Raw genomic sequence first — 17,291 nt, forward strand, 5'->3', positions numbered from 1 at the left:
GTGCCCAGAGTCTGCCAATTAATTATTCTCTTCTCATTTTATGGAAGGGAATCCAGCCACACTCCAGGACCAGGATCTCATTATTCTTAGACCCCAGGCTTCTGATACTCTGTGCTGCATTGCCTCCATCTAGGGACCTGTGTTTTTACTACATGTAATTGGCAGCTTGGGATAGTCAGTGAATCTGAAAATGACAGGACAAAGGCTTCAGGCACCAGAGAGTCACAAGAGGACCCTCTGCCAGGATAGTGGGAGGCTTTAGCAAGAAACTGTCCTTTCCTAAGCTCTCCTGAGCTGACTATGCTAATCACTTGTAAAAAGCACACATTTCTACCCCAAGTTAGCAAGTACCTACAGAATCAGGCTTGGCTATGACTATCAAGAAGCTGTTTGCGATGATGGTAAGTGCTTGTGATGTGCTCTGCAGACGTAGAGTTCACCAGGGAGGGTTGGATGGCCTCCCAATGGTGGCTAGTCACATTTCTCTTTTCTCAGTGGTATTTTCCCATCAGCTTTCCCTATTGGAGACTTACATTCAGGACTTCATTACCTACCAGGACCCCTCTTGGAGGGACCCTTCTGAATGTTTCCAACCGTTTCTTTAATATTCTTTCTGTGGCTGTCATTTAAAAGAATCAAACAAGTCAGAGAGGGATTAGCTTGTGGTGAAATGTAAAATGCTGACATTTGCTGTGTGGCTAACTCACCCCAGGGTTCCTGCCAGCAGCTCTTGTCAGTCATTGTCCCTACGGAAAATTTATCCATCAAAGGCATGATCCCTAGGAGTGTTCTCAGTACAGTACTCTTAACTAAAGGATTTGTTGTACTCTATGCTAATTGATCTTGGACCTTCCAAGCTCTAGGATTTGGCTTCACTGATCATATTAAGGCTACACTAATAACTGGGCTGCAATATGTAAATTGGGTCCATGCTGCAAATGCAGACATAACAGATTCGCTCTACCTGAGGGCAGAGAACACCAAGTGTAATCAGTAATGTCCTTTCTTTTCCCCTCTGCCCTGGGAACCTTTTCCATAAAATCAGGCCATGGAAGGACTGTCACTCTGTGTCACTATTGTAACTGAGAAGAGCAATGCCCGACCTCAGACTACTATAGCAAGAAGCCTCTTCAGGGACAATAAGTCACAGATCTGCGGTGAATCAGAAGTTCACAGATGTAAGCACTTAAGGTAGTGGCCTAAATACAAACCAGGGAGTCTGAGAAGGTGCTGACTTTATATAAAGTTTTCTTCCTGGCTGCATTCAGGAATCCAGGCTTTATACCTGGTTGTAAGTTCATTCTCGATTTAATACCTGGTCCCCTTGGATTGTTCGGATAATATGACTCTAGTCAATATAGTCAGAAGTAAATGCCACAGGAAATGGAAGGATAAATTGTGAATAGTTCTAGTCACATAAGTTGAACCCTCTGGACTCCAGTGGCAAACATATTTGTCCTATGTAAAGACAGGTTAGCTGTCCCACTGTAGTGACCTGTAAGTTTTCAGTCTTAACAATAAATGTTATTAGACTTGAGGGAAATAGGCTCTAGCACCAAGGACAGCACCCAGGCCAGAGAGCAGCTCTTAGGAACAATCTAAGAACAGCCCGTCTGTCCACCTATTTGCCCTTCCTCATTCATGAGTGTGTGCGTGCTATCTGGGTAGAAGTGCATGCATCTGGAATAGCTCTGAGTTTCAAGCCTCAGGCACCTTTCTCTGTTTAGAACAGGATCCCTGTTTGCCTGGAACAAATAGACTAGGCTATTTGTGAGCTCCCGGGGATCTGTCTGTCCTTACTTTCCATCTCATGATCACTGGGATTATAAGAGCATGCCGATAAACCCTGCTTTTCACATGGTTTCTGGTGACTGAACTCTCATGCTTACAAGGCAAGTATTTTAATGACTGATCCACATCCCCAGCCCTGTATACCTTTTCCCCTTGGCTCTAGCATACCAGTCTAACTCAGAAATCAGCTGCCCAGAACTTCTTTATCATGATGATGCTCTTTAGACAGATCTTTGTGTTAGAACGGGCTCTCTGGGAAGGTCTAGGTAACTAGACATGATTTAAGTTCAGTGGAATCTGGACAAGCACTCGGTATTCTAGATAAACAGAATTTAGACAAGTTCAGTCCACAAGGCCTTCTGGTGGAGACCAGTTATTCGGTCACTTCTCCTTTGATATGAAACCGTATTTCTCATCAAGGCTTTACATCATGTTAGAAGGCACCGGGGGTGTGGCTTGCAGAGTACAGCCTGCATCTCAGGGTGTCCCGGTCCAGAGAATCAGATGGATGCCTCACTGAAGTGGCCAGCCAGCATTCCTTGAATTCGGTTCAGGACTCTAGTCTAGCTACTGAATGCTTTGATAGTAATTTGCTCCAGTTCTTCAGTTGTTTGTTAGTAAAAGTCTCTGAATATATAAATATGTGTTTTTCTACCAGTGTATCCCCTTTCATATGTAGGAGTGCGTATTTGTGGAAAAGCATCGTTAACAGTTGCTGTATGGGATTCTCCAGTGTTTCCTTTTACCAGGGATAAATTATGAAAGAAACAAAGAAGGGAGACACAGAGCTGAGCTGCTGCAGTGGTTTTTATAGCACCCCATAGTGATGCTAGAGGAAGAAGGATGGCTGCCAACCTCAGCTGAGATCCACCAAGATGCTGTCCTTGCCCCAGAGATGCCATAGGCCAGGGGATGGGAGAGAGAGACTGTCTGCATCTCATCAACTTATCAGGGGAAGTTAGGTGGTATGAAGGGTCTAAGAGGTGTCAGGGAAGGGTTGCTGGGAGCTCTAATCCCCAACCAAGCTGCTTGCTGTCTCTGACAGCCTGCAGGATCCAAAGAGACTGGACACACAGTTCTTGAGTAAAAACAAGATAATGCAAAAGCCAAGCACTATTTGTTTGGGTAGAAGATCAGAAGGGATAAAACAGAGGAGAGGGGGAGGGAGGAGGAGTGGAGTTTGGATAAAATATAGAAGGGGAGGGGCAGGGAAGAAGGAAAAGGGGAGGAGTGAAGAAGAACAAGAGGTTGGAGAGAAGGAGGAGGTGGAAAAGGGAAGAAGAGGATGAGGGAAGAAAGGAGAGGGAAAGGGAAAGAGGAGGAAGAAGAGGAGGAGGACCTAGAAGAACAGCAGGAGGGAGGAGGCAGGGAGGGGAAGTCCAGCATGAGGTCACTCTCTCCCTGTGCTTTTATGAGCAGCAGTGTCCAACAAAGTTCTAAGATCTCACAGAAAAATGGGAATGAGAAGTTGCTTTCTGGTGTTGACTGTAATGTTGGCATTATTTTTTTTTTTGACTGAGTTCTGTTGTTCCTATAGTCACAGTGATGCCTACATACTCCCCTCCCACCCCACTCCCCAAGATATTTTTGCTTTCATGGTATGGAGAATCAAACTCATGGCCTTGCACTCGTGACAGTAATCTCAGCTGCACTGTGAGGGATTATTGACCATGTGGATTAGAACTCCAGGATTAGAACTCCAGCTACCAGGGAAGCAGAGACTGGTGGTGGTGGTCACGGGGTGGGGAGCTACCAAAGTCTAGGAGTTCAAAAACAAATGGGAGATGTAGTTCGACTGTTCAAAGAAGGTGGGGGTGGGGGCAGGGGGAATAGAAGAAGGTAGGGACAAGAAAGCAAAAAGGGAGGAAGAGGAGAGGAGGGCTGAGGTTCTTGGAGAGGACCCAGGTTTGGTTTCTAGCTCCCACACTGTAGCTTACAACTGTCCAAGTCCAGTACTAGGGGATCCGGCACCCTCTTCTGACCTCCACAGGCACCAGGCACTTTACACAGTGTACATACATACATGCAGGCAAAACATCCATACATGTAAAATAAAAAGGAGCAGATCAGAATGAAAGAGAGAAAGGGAAGGTAGAGAAAGCAGAGTAGTTTTAAGTTCTCAACTTAAAACTCCCTGGCTCACCTGCCTCAGTGGCTGCACCAGTCTTTGTATTGAGTCTGGTTTGACTGCAGCACTCAGGAGAATCTTTCTCTTGGCAGTGTTTGTATGCTGTGTGTTGTGGGTCCATCCCCCAAAACTCTACACAGTCCAAGGGACCGCAAGTGACCTTGTAGCTTATTCCTTGTCTTTTAAATGGCGTATTAATTTTCAGCAAGGTCACATTTCTAATACTGAACCAAAGCAATTGGCATGATGCTAACTCTGGGGGTGACCCTCCAAGTGTAGTTTTTCAAAACACTAGTTACATAGAGTGTTGGAACTGTCACACTGAATTAACACAAAGGCTGTGTCCTAGTCCTGTGGGTATGGCCCTCAGCAAAAGATGGCTTTTCTTGCAAAAATGCAAAGACCATCTCTGTTCTCTGTGATAATTTATGTTCTTATCTAATTTATCCTCTTAATTTTGATCTCTCTTTTTTTCTTTGGGCTTTTTTCACCTGGTGCCAATTTTTTTTTCTTTTCCTTTTGCATTCCTGCCCAGCTGTCCCTTCTTGATAGCTAAGCCATCGTTTGTGTCAGCATCTTAATGGGCTTTTCCACATAACAGTTTCAAAGTGACATTAATTAGAAACACACCATACCTCTGCTACTGGCAAGAAATTAAATTTCAAAAGTAGTCAGAGTTGGATGTTGTAGGGAACCTCACAGGTCCTGAAGCTTCCCTAGAAGCAGACCCAGCTTGTTTCTGCATCTGAAACCTCACTAGGAATTTGCCAGATCATGTACTGGAAGCGTACCTAGTTTATGTATCAGCTCTTCCGTTGCTAAAGTGAATTTAGACTTTCCCAATATATCCACAGAAACATCTACATCTGTTGTAAGCACTGGAGCCTACATAGATCTAAGCTATTATATGTCAGGATTTAGGGAGCATCAGAATAAGGCTTTGTGGTGTGGATGTGTGTGTGTGTGTGTGTGTGTGTGTGTGTGTGTGTGTGTGTGTGTGTGTGTGTGTTGGTGGGGGACGGGACTTGGGGTAGTGTGTGTGTGTATGTATGTATGCATGTGGGGAGAACAGAGGTGTCTTTCTCCACTACTACCAACCTTATATTGTGAGAGAGGGTCCCTCACTGAAGCTGTAGCTCAATGGCTGGCTAGGGAGCAGGGATTTCCCCTTTCTTTGCACTCTTGCCCTTCAGCACTGGTGTTACACATCCAAATCAGTGCCCAACTGTGTGTGCTGGGAATTCGAGCTCAAGTCTTCATGCTTGCACCACAAGCACTTTGCCCATTGTTTTAAGCTTCTTAAAAAGAAGCTTAAGGGGCTGGGGATTTAGCTCAGTGGTAGAGCGCTTACCTAGGAAGCGCAAGGCCCTGGGTTTGGTCCCCAGCTCCGAAAAAAAGAACCAAAAAAAAAAAAAAAAAAAAAGAAGCTTAAAAGTTGGTTTTCATGAACAACTCCACAATCATGTATTAATAATCCAAAGTAAGGCGAACCTTCTTAGTTAATGGTTCGACTAGGTTTCTTTCCCCAGTCGCTGCCTCTCAGCTGAGTCAGGCTTTGCAGTTGTATGACCCTTGCTGGGCCTGGGTCTCTAATCAAAGTAGGTTGTTAAGGGTAAACACTGAGACTAGACACATCACAGTCATATCCACTATTGGCAAAACAATTTGAGGTACTCATTCCTACCCCCTTGGTTTGGAAGTGGGGTGACAGTTGGCACCTATGCAGTTGCCTGTCTGGTGTCAAGAGCTCTGGAGGACTATCCTGCTTGTTGGGAGCCCTTTGCTGACCTCTTGTCTGCCCTCCACTAGCTTTCCCTGCCAGGGCCTCTAGCATTCAGTATCAACATGGTAGCTTCCTTCCTTTCTTTGTCCAAGTGATGTCTAGCATGTGCCCTCCTCTGATCAGAAGAACTTGGATGTAGCCTCTGCCTGTCTTTTTCCTAATAAAAAGCTAACATCTGCCTCTCCCCTCTCCCCCATGTTAAACTTCACTACACCAATTGCCTCTATGCTAATGGACAGTTTGCCTTATCTGTTCACACCAGAATGTAGGCAAGGATCTGGTGAACTTGCAGTGTGTGGCCCATGTTGGTGCTATAGTGAATGGCCAAGAAGTATGTTTTGAACGATGACCAGATGAATGGATGCATGAGCAAATGGAAAATATGCAAATGGAAAATATGGCTTAGCACTTGTCCCCTACGCTGCCCTCCTCACACGCCTGGGAAAGGTCACTCATTTAACACACAAGCAATCAGGGTAAAAGCACCCCTCCGTGAGAACTACCCTCATGAACTCCATGGTTTTCTGTAGGCAGCAGTGCCAGACAAACTGTTACCAGCTTACCATGGCCCCAGATGTGGTGACCCTCTCACTCTGGTGAGGCTCTTTGTGGACTTCCAACTTGTACTGTTAATGTGCGTAGCTTGCATTGTCTTTAATGTACTTATGCAGCTGAGGAGATGCCTAGTTGCAAAATAATGACAATAGTGATACAAACAAGCCACTTGCCCCAGAAGGCACCAGAAATATCTATTAATAATAAGAAAGATGGCTTTCTAGGGCTGAGCAGAGGCAGGCTTGATTAATTTGTGTTCCGAAAGGAGAGCTAATGCTTAAGCCATAGTTTATTGAAAATTAATGAAAATGAATTTTTTTGGTGGTACCGGCTACACAAAGGGAATAAAAATTAGGATGTGAGTTTATGGCACTATGATGGATTTTCCCTTCTGGCTGCCATTTCTCTCCACTTGAGTCCTATCAGTCAAGCATGTGGTAATGTATGGAGGTTTCACTTTGAAAGTGTGACTGTGCACTTGCAGGTCTTGATGATAAATACCCACAAGGGCTTTTATCTTTTATTTATAGATTCTTTTGATGTATTTAGATTAGCTTAGTTAACAGTTTTAACTGAGGCTTTTTGCTTCTTGAAGCTTGGGTGGTTTTTCAAAGCTGATCTTGCATTCTTTTGAGAAACAAATGTACCTGAACTCTCCTTGCTGAAGATTAAAATCTAACTAGCCGAGGCCGGAGAGATGGCTCAGTGATTACGAACGCTTGATGCACTTGCAGGGGACCTGAGTTCAATTCCCAGCACCCACATGGCAGCTCACAACTATCTGTAAGTCCAGTTCCAGGGCATCTGACATTTTCTTCTTGCTTTGATATGTACTGTATGCCTTCTGAACACTGCATGTATGCCATGCACACTGCATGCATGTCATGAACAAAGATGTAGGCAAAGCATGCAAGTGCATAAAGTAAAAACAAGCCCTTTAATGTATTTTTATATCTTGGTAAGGTGATTGGTAGAAATCCTTTCTGTCCACTTTGAGACTCAACTGGGGATACAATCTATCGCATACCTCTTGATGTTGATCTAAGAGATTTTATCCCAGCTAGAATGAGGTGCACACAGCTTTAATGATAGCACTTGAGAGGCAAAGGTTGGTGGCTCTGTCTGCTTGGCCTATAGAAAAAGTTCCAGGCCAGCCAAACTCCACAGTGAGTCCCCTCTGGGCTTTAGGATAAATTCAGTGTTTATTTTACATTGTATTAGAGCCTTCTGCTTTATTGTTCAATCTGCTTCTGTTTGTTGTTTTTATGTTGCACTGAAAAGTTTGTTTTGATTTATTGTTCACACATTGCTCTAATTTGAATCAGTTTGAGGAAGTCAGTGCCTGGCTGTTGGGTAGGTATTCCATGAGCTGCTCATGTGATGAGCTGTTTCCCCCGGGCAGCTTTCTCTTGTTTCCCAGGTCCCTGCACTTAAGAGATAAATGGTCTTGATTTTTCTGCAGTGATCACACCAAGGGCATTACTCCTGGTCAGGATGAATCGTTAAGAATATCCGTTGTATGGGAATGGTGGTCTATGCTGCCTCTAGCCCTGAAAGTCTCCTTTCCCCAGAGATTGAATTCATTTTGTGTGAGCCAAGAGTAGAGGGAGACAGAAGCAGAGTTTCTGCAGCCCCTTCAATCATAGCAGAACCTAGAGCTGCAGTAGCCTGAGAAATATCTCCTTTCCTCCTTCCATGTGCAGACCTGCTGTGTCTCCAGTTTCAGGGACCTGCAAAGTCTCATACCACCTACCTGTGAACTCAGACTCTCCCTCTCTCTTGACCCTGAAGAGCCTCTGCAGTACACCCAAGCCTCAGCTCGCTCTCTGCTGGAGATCATTTACCTCAGATTGCTCTGGGAAGGCTCAGAAATGCTGTGTGTATTGTAGGTTGCTCCAAGTAGCTGCTTCTGAGGTACTGAGCTCAGAGGGGCTCTACCTGGGCGGCCTCTCTCCCATGGGACTTTGCCTCAGACCCAGCGGAAAGTAGAGTGTAGGACATTTCTGCATTGCTTAACAGAAACTGCATGAGGTTTGAAAAAGTATTTGAAAACCAGAACTCACATTTCTTCTTCCTTTTTTTAATCTGAATTCTGGAACACAAATCCATAAATTTCATAAATGTTCATGTCATGCCTTGCATTGCTCATTTTATCTGCAAACGGGGTTTCGGAGTTGCCTAGTGGCTCAGTGGTGAGGTTTCTATTCACCGGCCAACTTGAAAGGCTGGGGAGATATTTCAAAGCTATTTTGGCACTCTGCTCAGGAAGATTATTTAAATTCCATTTTCAGGTATATAGGATACCTACACGAAGCCCAGAGCAAGAATGACAAATGTGTTTTATACACTTACAAATATATTTAGCTTTATTTTTTTTAAATATTAAGAAGGGAAGAACTTATCATTTCCAAGAACTTCAGATTCCTATTTACAACGCTATCTAAACATGAGTGTGAAAGGCGGCTCCCCGGGACCCTGGGAATTAGATGAATGCACACACTGGGAAGGCCCTGGCATGCACTGTCACTTCAAAAGTCACAAAACTGAGCAAGACACTTGGATGTGGGAATGTGACTACTTTATCACACATCTATAAAAGCCTTGTACTATAATAGAAAAAATTAGTTTCCCTAAAATCTTCTAAGAGAATCCCACCTTCACCTGCAGCACCTGAGAGCAAAGGCACTGGGGAAGGGTCAAGAGGAGGGAAGGAAGGGGGCCTTAGAAGGGATTGTTCTCTATGTTGGCAGATCAGTAGGCAGGAATTTTCCCCAGTAAGTTTTTATGAGTATTTTAAGATGGCTGCTGAAGTTGTACTACTTCTAGATATTTCTGCAGAACGTGTTCTTAGGGCAGAAAGGAGCCTTCTTCCAGACAGAAAAAAAGCCAGAAAGCCAAAGCCAGGTGATCTGGACACAGGTCCAAGTGCCCTGACTCATCTCAATTCCCTGTGATCTGAGTGAGTGTGCCAATCCTTCCAGAAGTGAAGTTTAAAGCCCAGTGCCTCGATTCTGTAATCTTCAGCCCTTGTTCATCCTCCAGAGGTGAACACCCTCCCCCTGATCCATGTATCAAAGCCAGAGGACACACTCCATATGTTCTAGCCTACACGCCTTGACCTGGTGACTTATTCCTGCAAGGTTATTTGTCAGAGAAACTAACTTTACAGGAAAGCAGGGGCTACAGGCACACAACCTCTGGGTATGGGATTCCTATCTTCCATAGGTTCAGAAACAACAGTCTTACTTTGTAGCACAGACTGGACTTGAACTCACCATTCTTCTGCCCTAGCTTCCCATGTGCTGAGCTTAGAGGTGTATACCACCACACCTGTCTTCCAAGTTTCTTTTAATTCTTAAATCCCCTGAGTAGGTAGGTATGCGGGCTATAAGGCATTTAGAGGTCTCAGTTACAAAGGCAGAGGCAGAGGTCCAGCAGGTTGGAGACTCTATTGAGTAGCAAGAGGAGGCCATGTCAGTGTGAGTATCTCTGCTCAGCAGAGCTGTGGTCCTTCAGCTTTGCTGTCTCGATGAAGCCCATTTCCTGAGGGGGTGGGTTAAGTGCAGTGGATGCTGACCTCTCTCCGCTGACTATACTGCTTTAAAATGTTTTGGGTTACAATAACTGTATAGAGAGCCACCTGGACAGATTCCTCAAGAACATTAGAAAACGGAGTGCTGACATTTCCATCCCCTGCAAATAGAGTACCTGAAGAGACAGGAGAGCATTTGGCAGAATTAAGGCCCTTTCTGCCTCTGATTTGGAGCTTAGCAAAGCCTTCTCTCACTGCTCACTGTGCCCTGCTTGCCTGTGGAACATCTTGCCAGAGCTGAGGAAGACACCATTCAGACTTGCAGAATCCACAAGAGTAGCTCTTAGGATCATGGTCACTGGGGAAGGCTGTCAAACACTGTGCCCTCAGCCCTTCCACCTCTGAGACCTTTCCCAGCTAACCAGGTTCAAGACCTTGATCTTAATGTAGTGGGTCAATTCTGGTAGGAACGCCTCTTCATCCAACAGGCAGTGTAGAGCCTGGGTGGGATGACATCACCTGACTGGACCCAGCTTTGCCTGAACTCCAGAAGGAGGACCTGGGAGTCAGGAACTTAGATGCAGTGGGAAAGTTTTATGATCAATCAGGTCTCTGCCACCACTGCCACCAGGGTATACAGATCCCCTGGGGTGTACTAATCCCCTGGCATCCTCTTGCTCTATAAACCTGAATAAGTAAACTGTCCCTTTCCACTTTTTCTGGTATTGTGACACAGCATTTATTCCCTTTGGGCCTGGGTAATCAGAGACAATTCCAGGAGGCTTCTCATCTCCTCACAGGTTCTGAAATGCCTGATTCTGAGTGTCCTGTCAATATGAGGATGGGATAAAGAACCTGTGTACTGTTCTATCTACCCGGCATCAACAGATCAATGAAAACAAATAGCCTTTTATTCCCATAAGGGTGGGGCAGCTTTCTTATGTCTATAAGGATGCTGCCATGCAATTGACAGTTCTGTGTTACACACTCATACACACACAATTCCAAAGCTAGGGATTGTGTGACGGTCATACATGCTGGGGGAAAGTAAAGCATATCTGTGAACAAACTGAATGCAGTCAATGATGTACTTCTCAAAGGTGGACCTTATTTGGCATCCAGCACTGAGAGTTTGCTTAGTAGAAACCCTCTGGTTGTGTGAATGAACTACACGTCTCCTGTATGTGACTGAGTTTTAGCTCATCAACTGATGTAGTCCCAACACCTATCCATCTAAGTCACCCCTGTGGTCTCTGGTCTAACCCTCTGTGTAAATGTTCGTTGCCACACAACCATGACTGTTAATATTTGGATTGCCTGTGGCTGCTTTTAGGATAAAGACGGAATGGGGATCATCTGGCTATGCATCCCAAAGCTGATAATCTGCCCCTGAACCTCCCAATGATTGCTGGCTCTGCTCCATGGGAAGGGATTCTGAGGTCCTCCAGTGTCACAGGTCACCTCTAGGAGTGGAGTCCTCACCTCCCACCTATTTGTCTGCACGGGACTCTTTCTTACATGGTTGCGACTTCCAGTTTTGTATGTTAACAGAATAAATACATTCGAGGAAACACTGGTACAGGTTGCCGTATAAGGTGTGCTAACTCAGTTATTTAATCTCCCAAGTCTTGAAAGCATGCTGTCTTCACTAAAACCCTGAACTTGTGTGTGTGTAGTTTATTTTTAAATAAAATAAATTGTTAGTTAAACCACTGTGTGCCCCAAATAGGGAGAACTGGGTCTCAGACCACAAAGAAGCCACCTGTTACCTGGCTGAAGTATACACCACTGACAGGGAACTGTTGCCTTGCCTAGGAATTAGGACCTTTTCTCAGACAGCTTAGCTTAAGTCTTCTTTTAAGCTTGGTCTCACATGTTTTCTGACTCAATATAGACATAGAGGTCCCATGCTTCATGCCTGCTTTTCTATTATTATTTCTACTTACTATTTCTATTATTATCATCTGTGTTTCAAGGCCTGGCATGCCCTGGGTGCCCCTCACTGGCTTGGGGTGACCTGTCAGTGAAGAAGCTGTGGTCTGGTGAATGTCTGGTCTTGGCCTTGTGGTTAATATAGTTTCTCCCATGCGTTTCTGGTCTTCTCTGACTTGGAAGGTATTGTTGGGCTTTTAGGAGTGAATATATTAATTTTCTGGATCAAGTGGTTCTCAACCAGCAACCTGGCAGGTCGTGATCCTTGGGGGAGGGTGTCAAATGCATATCAGATATTCTGCATATCAGTTATTTACATTAGAGTTCATAACAGCAGCAAAATCATAGTAATGAAGTAGCGACAAAAACAGTTTTATGGTTTGAGATCACCACACATGTGTTAAGGGTTACAACATTAGGAAGACTGAGAACCACTGCTCTAGAGTGTCTGGGATGGGTAAGCTTTGAGGCCAGCAGAGCTGTCTCCCCACAGGGCGCTGCTGATGCTGCAGTGTCCTGGGCACTGAGGCCCTTCAGGCAGCTGGTCAGTGACTGTCCAGCTCAGGAAGCCCAGAGTGGCTACAGGGAATTTCCACTGTTTCAAGAACTGGTTGGGTTTCCATATCCCGCTTGCCCTGTTCTCAACCTTTAACAAAAGCATCAGTCATGCAGGTAGCCTGTGTGACCTAAGCACTTCCTGAGGAGAGGCCAGGAGAACACTGAGAACACTGAAATAGGCAGGGTAGCTCTTGGCATTCCTGCCAGCCGGGTGAGCAAATGCAGCCTGTGCCGCATAAAGCACAGTGATTTGCGTGAATTGCCCAAATGTTTTACGGGGGACTGAAAATCGTGATTGTGAGGAAATCTTGGCACAACCATTTCCTTACAGAAGGCGTCCTTTCGAATGCTGTCCATAGGTCTACTCTTTTATCCTGTCCCCCCTGTGTGCTCTGATGGGCAGGGGCTTCCTACAAACCTTACCTAAGCCTCTGCCACTCCTACTTGATGAGGACCCACTGAAGCTCGGTTACCAATGAAGAGACCTTTCTCTGCTCAAGCATAGGAGCAAGTGAGATTAATAGGAGCGTCTCACAGGAAGAACAACTCGGAAGGGACTCACGGCAGCTGTCTGGTGATGTACACGTCCCTCCACAGAGAAAGAGCCACTAGATAATGAAAAACCCCATCGAAGATATCACACATTAAGTACAGTCCACCATATGTAGAGGCTGCTGGTCAGGCTCCAAGATCTTTGCTTTCCCCTTACATTAATACAAGAGACGGTGTATGACTGTCAAAGGCTCAGTTCTATCCCAGAAAACATTATAGGAATATGGCTATACGACATGTCACATAGATTCAGTGATAGCCCCTCTGGGCCCACTTCCATTAGGAGATCCTTCTTGGTACTGGTGACTTTTTTATCCAGAACCACTCTGTGCTTTACTGGGCATGGTCAGCTAGTAGAAGCCTTGACACTAGCCCGTTGCTTTGGAAGCATCTTTTACTGTCAGTGAGCCGTTGGTTTGAGACTATATCCTAGGGACGTCTTTGGGTATTTTAAAATTCTTTAATTATTTGTCATTTCGCAGAAAGTAATGAGACATCTACGAATGGCAAGATGGCTTGGTGGGAAAAGGCACCTGCCACCAAGCCCAGTCAATGACTTCTGTCTCCATGAGCCATGGGGCTGGAAAGACCGAAGTGATTGCTGCAGGTTGTCCTTTCTGCCCCAAACACACACAGAGAAAAATCAATAAAATATAATAATCTTCTCATGCATCAAAGTTTAACCAGCATAGAGCAGGATGTACTTCCTGTTGTTTTAACCTGAGATACAGCCAACACCATCATCCCTCGCCTCCGTGATATACATAAATCTTCAGGTCCTGAGAACTTTTTCTTCTTTCCTCAGGACCACAGGGGCATCATTCAAGGGTTGGCTTGGATGATCAGAGCAGCAGGCACTTTTAATTTCAGGATTTGGGGGCTGATGCAATTGCCTGGCAAGGCGGTATTTACACCAGGGAAATGGGCAGACACTACCCTTCCCCAGAGCTGTGTAGGTGTCACAGTGTGGAACTGACTATGGCTGGCCCTTCAATCTCTGGAGATGCCTTGGAACCTCCATCTCACAGCTTCTGCTTTGTCCCCTAGAGGCTGCTTCCCTCTGTGATCCCCACATGGACAAGGGCAGTGGGAACTCTGAGTATTAGATAAATTAATGATCTTGATCCTAGAATGGGCATAGTGGCCTTAGATTTTGAACCTACTTGATTCTTGACTCCTGTTACGTTTACCAGTCAGTTCCCTGAGGTGTATGGGATTGAGTGTTCTAGAACCTGATGTGAGGAGCTACCACACTGTGAACCTGAGTTAAGAAACTGAGCTTGTCCTGTATGGATGAAGATCCAAGCAGAGATTTTAAAGGTGAGGGAGAGAGCTACAGTAATTGGCCTTGATTTAAGGTGCCAAACCGTAAGTTGGCTAGGGCCCTGGGCAAGCTTTGAGATAGCGGAGTGGAAGGCTTTCTGTGACAGGAGACCTTTTCTCTGTCTTTTGACTGACACTACCAACCTCTTACATCCTGGCCAGTGTGACTGGGGAAATGAATGGTCAAGTGTAACTAACCACAATTAACTTGAGTTTATGAGTTTCATTAAGCACAGGTGGCTGTCAGCCACTCTGCTCAACAAAGAATCCCCAGGGTTTCCAGGGCAGTGTTGAGTAGCAGCCTTTGTGCTCTGCCTGTGGGGTTGCATTTATAACCGGATTCAAATATGGGACCCTAAGTGTTCCTCAGACCCTCTTTCTCCTATGCAAATCCATTAATTAGTGAAACCATCACTAGACACTGGCAGACATCATCCAGTTCAGCGTTTTCTACCTGGTGTTGGTGACATCCTTTTATGTTACTGTCTGACTCCAGTTATTAAAGGCTGTATTAAAGACCAGGATTGGTTCCTGTTGACCTCTGTGTCTTGCTATTGAAACCAATGCATTAGCTTTCACTCCTGCCCTGGAAGGCAGAGGCTATTTCTTCTCCACTGCTTGCAGTAAGCAAACCTTGTCTAATTCAACCACAGCAATCATCCGAGCCCAGTGAGTTCTGCCGCAGTGGCAATGTATTACTTGGTTTCCACTTGTCACACCGCTCGAAGCTCACTTCACCCACAGAATAAAGGGGACCAGCTACATAGACAAGATAACACAGCCTCACATCCAACCTCGAGAACATAGAGTGGGTCAGGCGTTTCAACGGGCTGTAAAAGAGAAGGTGTGGCCAATCAGAAAAAGTTGGTAAGCCACGGGCACTGTTTGAAGATACATAGAACCAGCTCTGTTAGCCTTGCCTATGGTGAGGACTGGGGGAGATGTGTTTTCTAGCTTAGACAATCAGCAACTGGTCAAGTCCAACAAGCCCTTGTTGATTTTTGGACTGGGTTGTAGTTCAAATGGACATCCAGAACAACTCATGGGTGGGCTACTCCTGTAGATAGGGCTTTATCTACAGAGGGGCTCTGCCTCTGTGTGCTCCAGGGGGAAAAATGAAAACCAAAGGCTGTCTCTTACACGAGACCTTTTTTGGTCCAGAATGCCCATCCCAGTGACATCATTTATCAGTCACTAGCATCCCTTTTTCCTGATGCTGTCTGATTTGTTCTAATATTCCCTTCTATAGTGGGACTCCTAAGAGGCAAGTGGCTTCTTATGTAGATATTTTGAACTAGCAAGCACATTACAACTCATCAAGATCAGAAACATCGATCTGAAAAGATCGTAAGGAAGACCCATCAACTCCCTGAATAGACAGAGAGAGATTGAAACCCAAGGCTAGATGGGTAAATACTAACCACCAAATGCCAGAGATGAGTGTGCCAGGAGGCCTGCCCTTCAACACACCCGTGACCCTTGTAGCTCGCTAGCTCTTTAGACTGCTGCTCTGACACCCACAAAAACACTGGCATTAGACTTCTTAGGGATGGAACATCGGGGCTGATGGGCCTGCAAGTGGTGAGCCGGCTGGGAATAAGACACAGTGGACATACATACCCTTCCCGATGGGCTTCTCCTTTCTCCAGCTCCTGAATAACTCCCAGCAGCACTTTGATGGTCTCCTGGCTGGAGCTGATTAAGTTCTCCATCACCTGCAGCTGGGCCTTGAGGTCTACCACTTCTGTGTGAGGCACAATTTGTTGGCGTTCTTCATCCCCTACCCCAGCTGTGGGGCTAGGCTGGTTCTGCAGGGGCTGTTCGCTACATTCTGGGGACAGGCACTGCACCGGGGTTGAGCAGGCCACAGCCGAGCCTGTGGATACCTGCAGCCCATTGAGGTGGGCGGCCCGCCTCTGCTCCTCCTCTGTAGGGCAGAGAGACCATTGGCTGGCAGCAGCAGAGTTTGACAAGCCAGGCTCAGGGGCCCTGGTGCTTTTGGCAGGTGGATACACAGTGGCGACCTCTGTCTTAAACACCCTTCCATGGGTGAGTGGAGTGGGTTCCTCTGAGTCCAGGGTGCCCCTGTCAGGCTTAGCTCTCCCCTGCAGCTGGTGGATGGGCTCCTCAGAGGGAGGCCGAGAGTTCTGCAAAAGAGCCTCAGGGTAGCCGAGCACATCCGGGGACTTGCAGAGCTCCGCACAGTTGACCCCAGAGGGCTGGTCCAGCGCATTCACGTGTTCGTTGGAATGGAAAACCAATGCTGTGGTCTTGTGAATCCTTCCTGCACTGCAAGGCCGAGGGTCCTCCGTGGGCCCTGCCTCGCTCTTCTCTTTTGAATCTGCTAGAAACCCATTGTTCTGGCTTTTGAAGGTATCTGCAGCTGGCAGGCCTTTGAGACTGCCTTTCTTGCGGTCCAGCGGGAATGTCTGGTAACACTTGCGAAGGTCCGGTGAGGTCTGAACACCGGTGCTCTTGGTGACGTTGGGAATGGACCGGCGTGCGGGCACCGTCATATACTTACGATATGCCACCCTGCAGGACACAGCCTTGGCCTCTCGCTTCTCCCCCAGAGGTCCCGAAGACAACTGTGTGTCTCTCTGCTCATTCTGGGCCTCACAGATATCCTTAAAGCGCACCTGCAGGGCTTTGTTACGCTTTTTGATCTGCCTGTTGGGGTCCAGGGCGTATCTCATCTCCAGGGCCAGGCAGGCGGCGGGCTCCACTTCCTGCTCTGGTGTTGTGAGTATGCATCTGCCAGTGTCCTTGCTGACCATGGTGCCTGCATGCAGAGACAGCAACAGAGAGGCATCAGTGGGTCAGAAGCACACATGCAAACGAGGCCGAACGGACTTCCAGCCAAATCACAGCTGCCGGCTTCCTAATTATTTTTAAACAGGTGAGGTCGGCCTTTATGTTAAGGAAAATCAGACAGGCGGGGAGTTGCTGGCAGGCACAGCATGAAATGCTTCTCAATATTAAAGCCTGCTTACTTTTCCATGTGGGATACACTCAGTTTCTGTTTGATAGTAGTGCTTGTTTCCCCATTAGACAAACCTGTTTTACTGTGTTCATCAAGCAGCCCAATGACTCTGCCTCGTCAGATTTGCAAATTATCTTTTCACATGCGTGTCTCT

The 17,291-nt window shown here is 46.2% G+C and overlaps 2 protein-coding genes across 4 annotated transcripts in view; one reads left to right on the plus strand and one right to left on the minus strand.

The window, feature by feature from the left end:
* Dock1 (dedicator of cyto-kinesis 1) overlaps positions 1–17,291 on the plus strand; it is a 509,283-nt gene that overhangs the window by 242,490 nt on the left and 249,502 nt on the right.
* Insyn2a (inhibitory synaptic factor 2A) overlaps positions 1–17,291 on the minus strand; it is a 55,141-nt gene that overhangs the window by 19,301 nt on the left and 18,549 nt on the right. Inside the window, 1 exon segment of one of the 2 annotated variants that reach the window (NM_001143803.1) lies at positions 15,775–16,936. In NM_001143803.1, coding sequence (NP_001137275.1) covers positions 15,775–16,931 — 1,157 coding nt within the window. In that variant the 5' untranslated portion in view covers positions 16,932–16,936. 2 annotated transcript variants of the gene reach the window in all.

The sequence above is a fragment of the Rattus norvegicus genome, chromosome 1, assembly GCF_021556685.1.
Source record: "Rattus norvegicus strain SHRSP/BbbUtx chromosome 1, alternate assembly SHRSP_T2T, whole genome shotgun sequence".
NCBI classification, from domain to species: domain Eukaryota; kingdom Metazoa; phylum Chordata; class Mammalia; order Rodentia; family Muridae; genus Rattus; species Rattus norvegicus.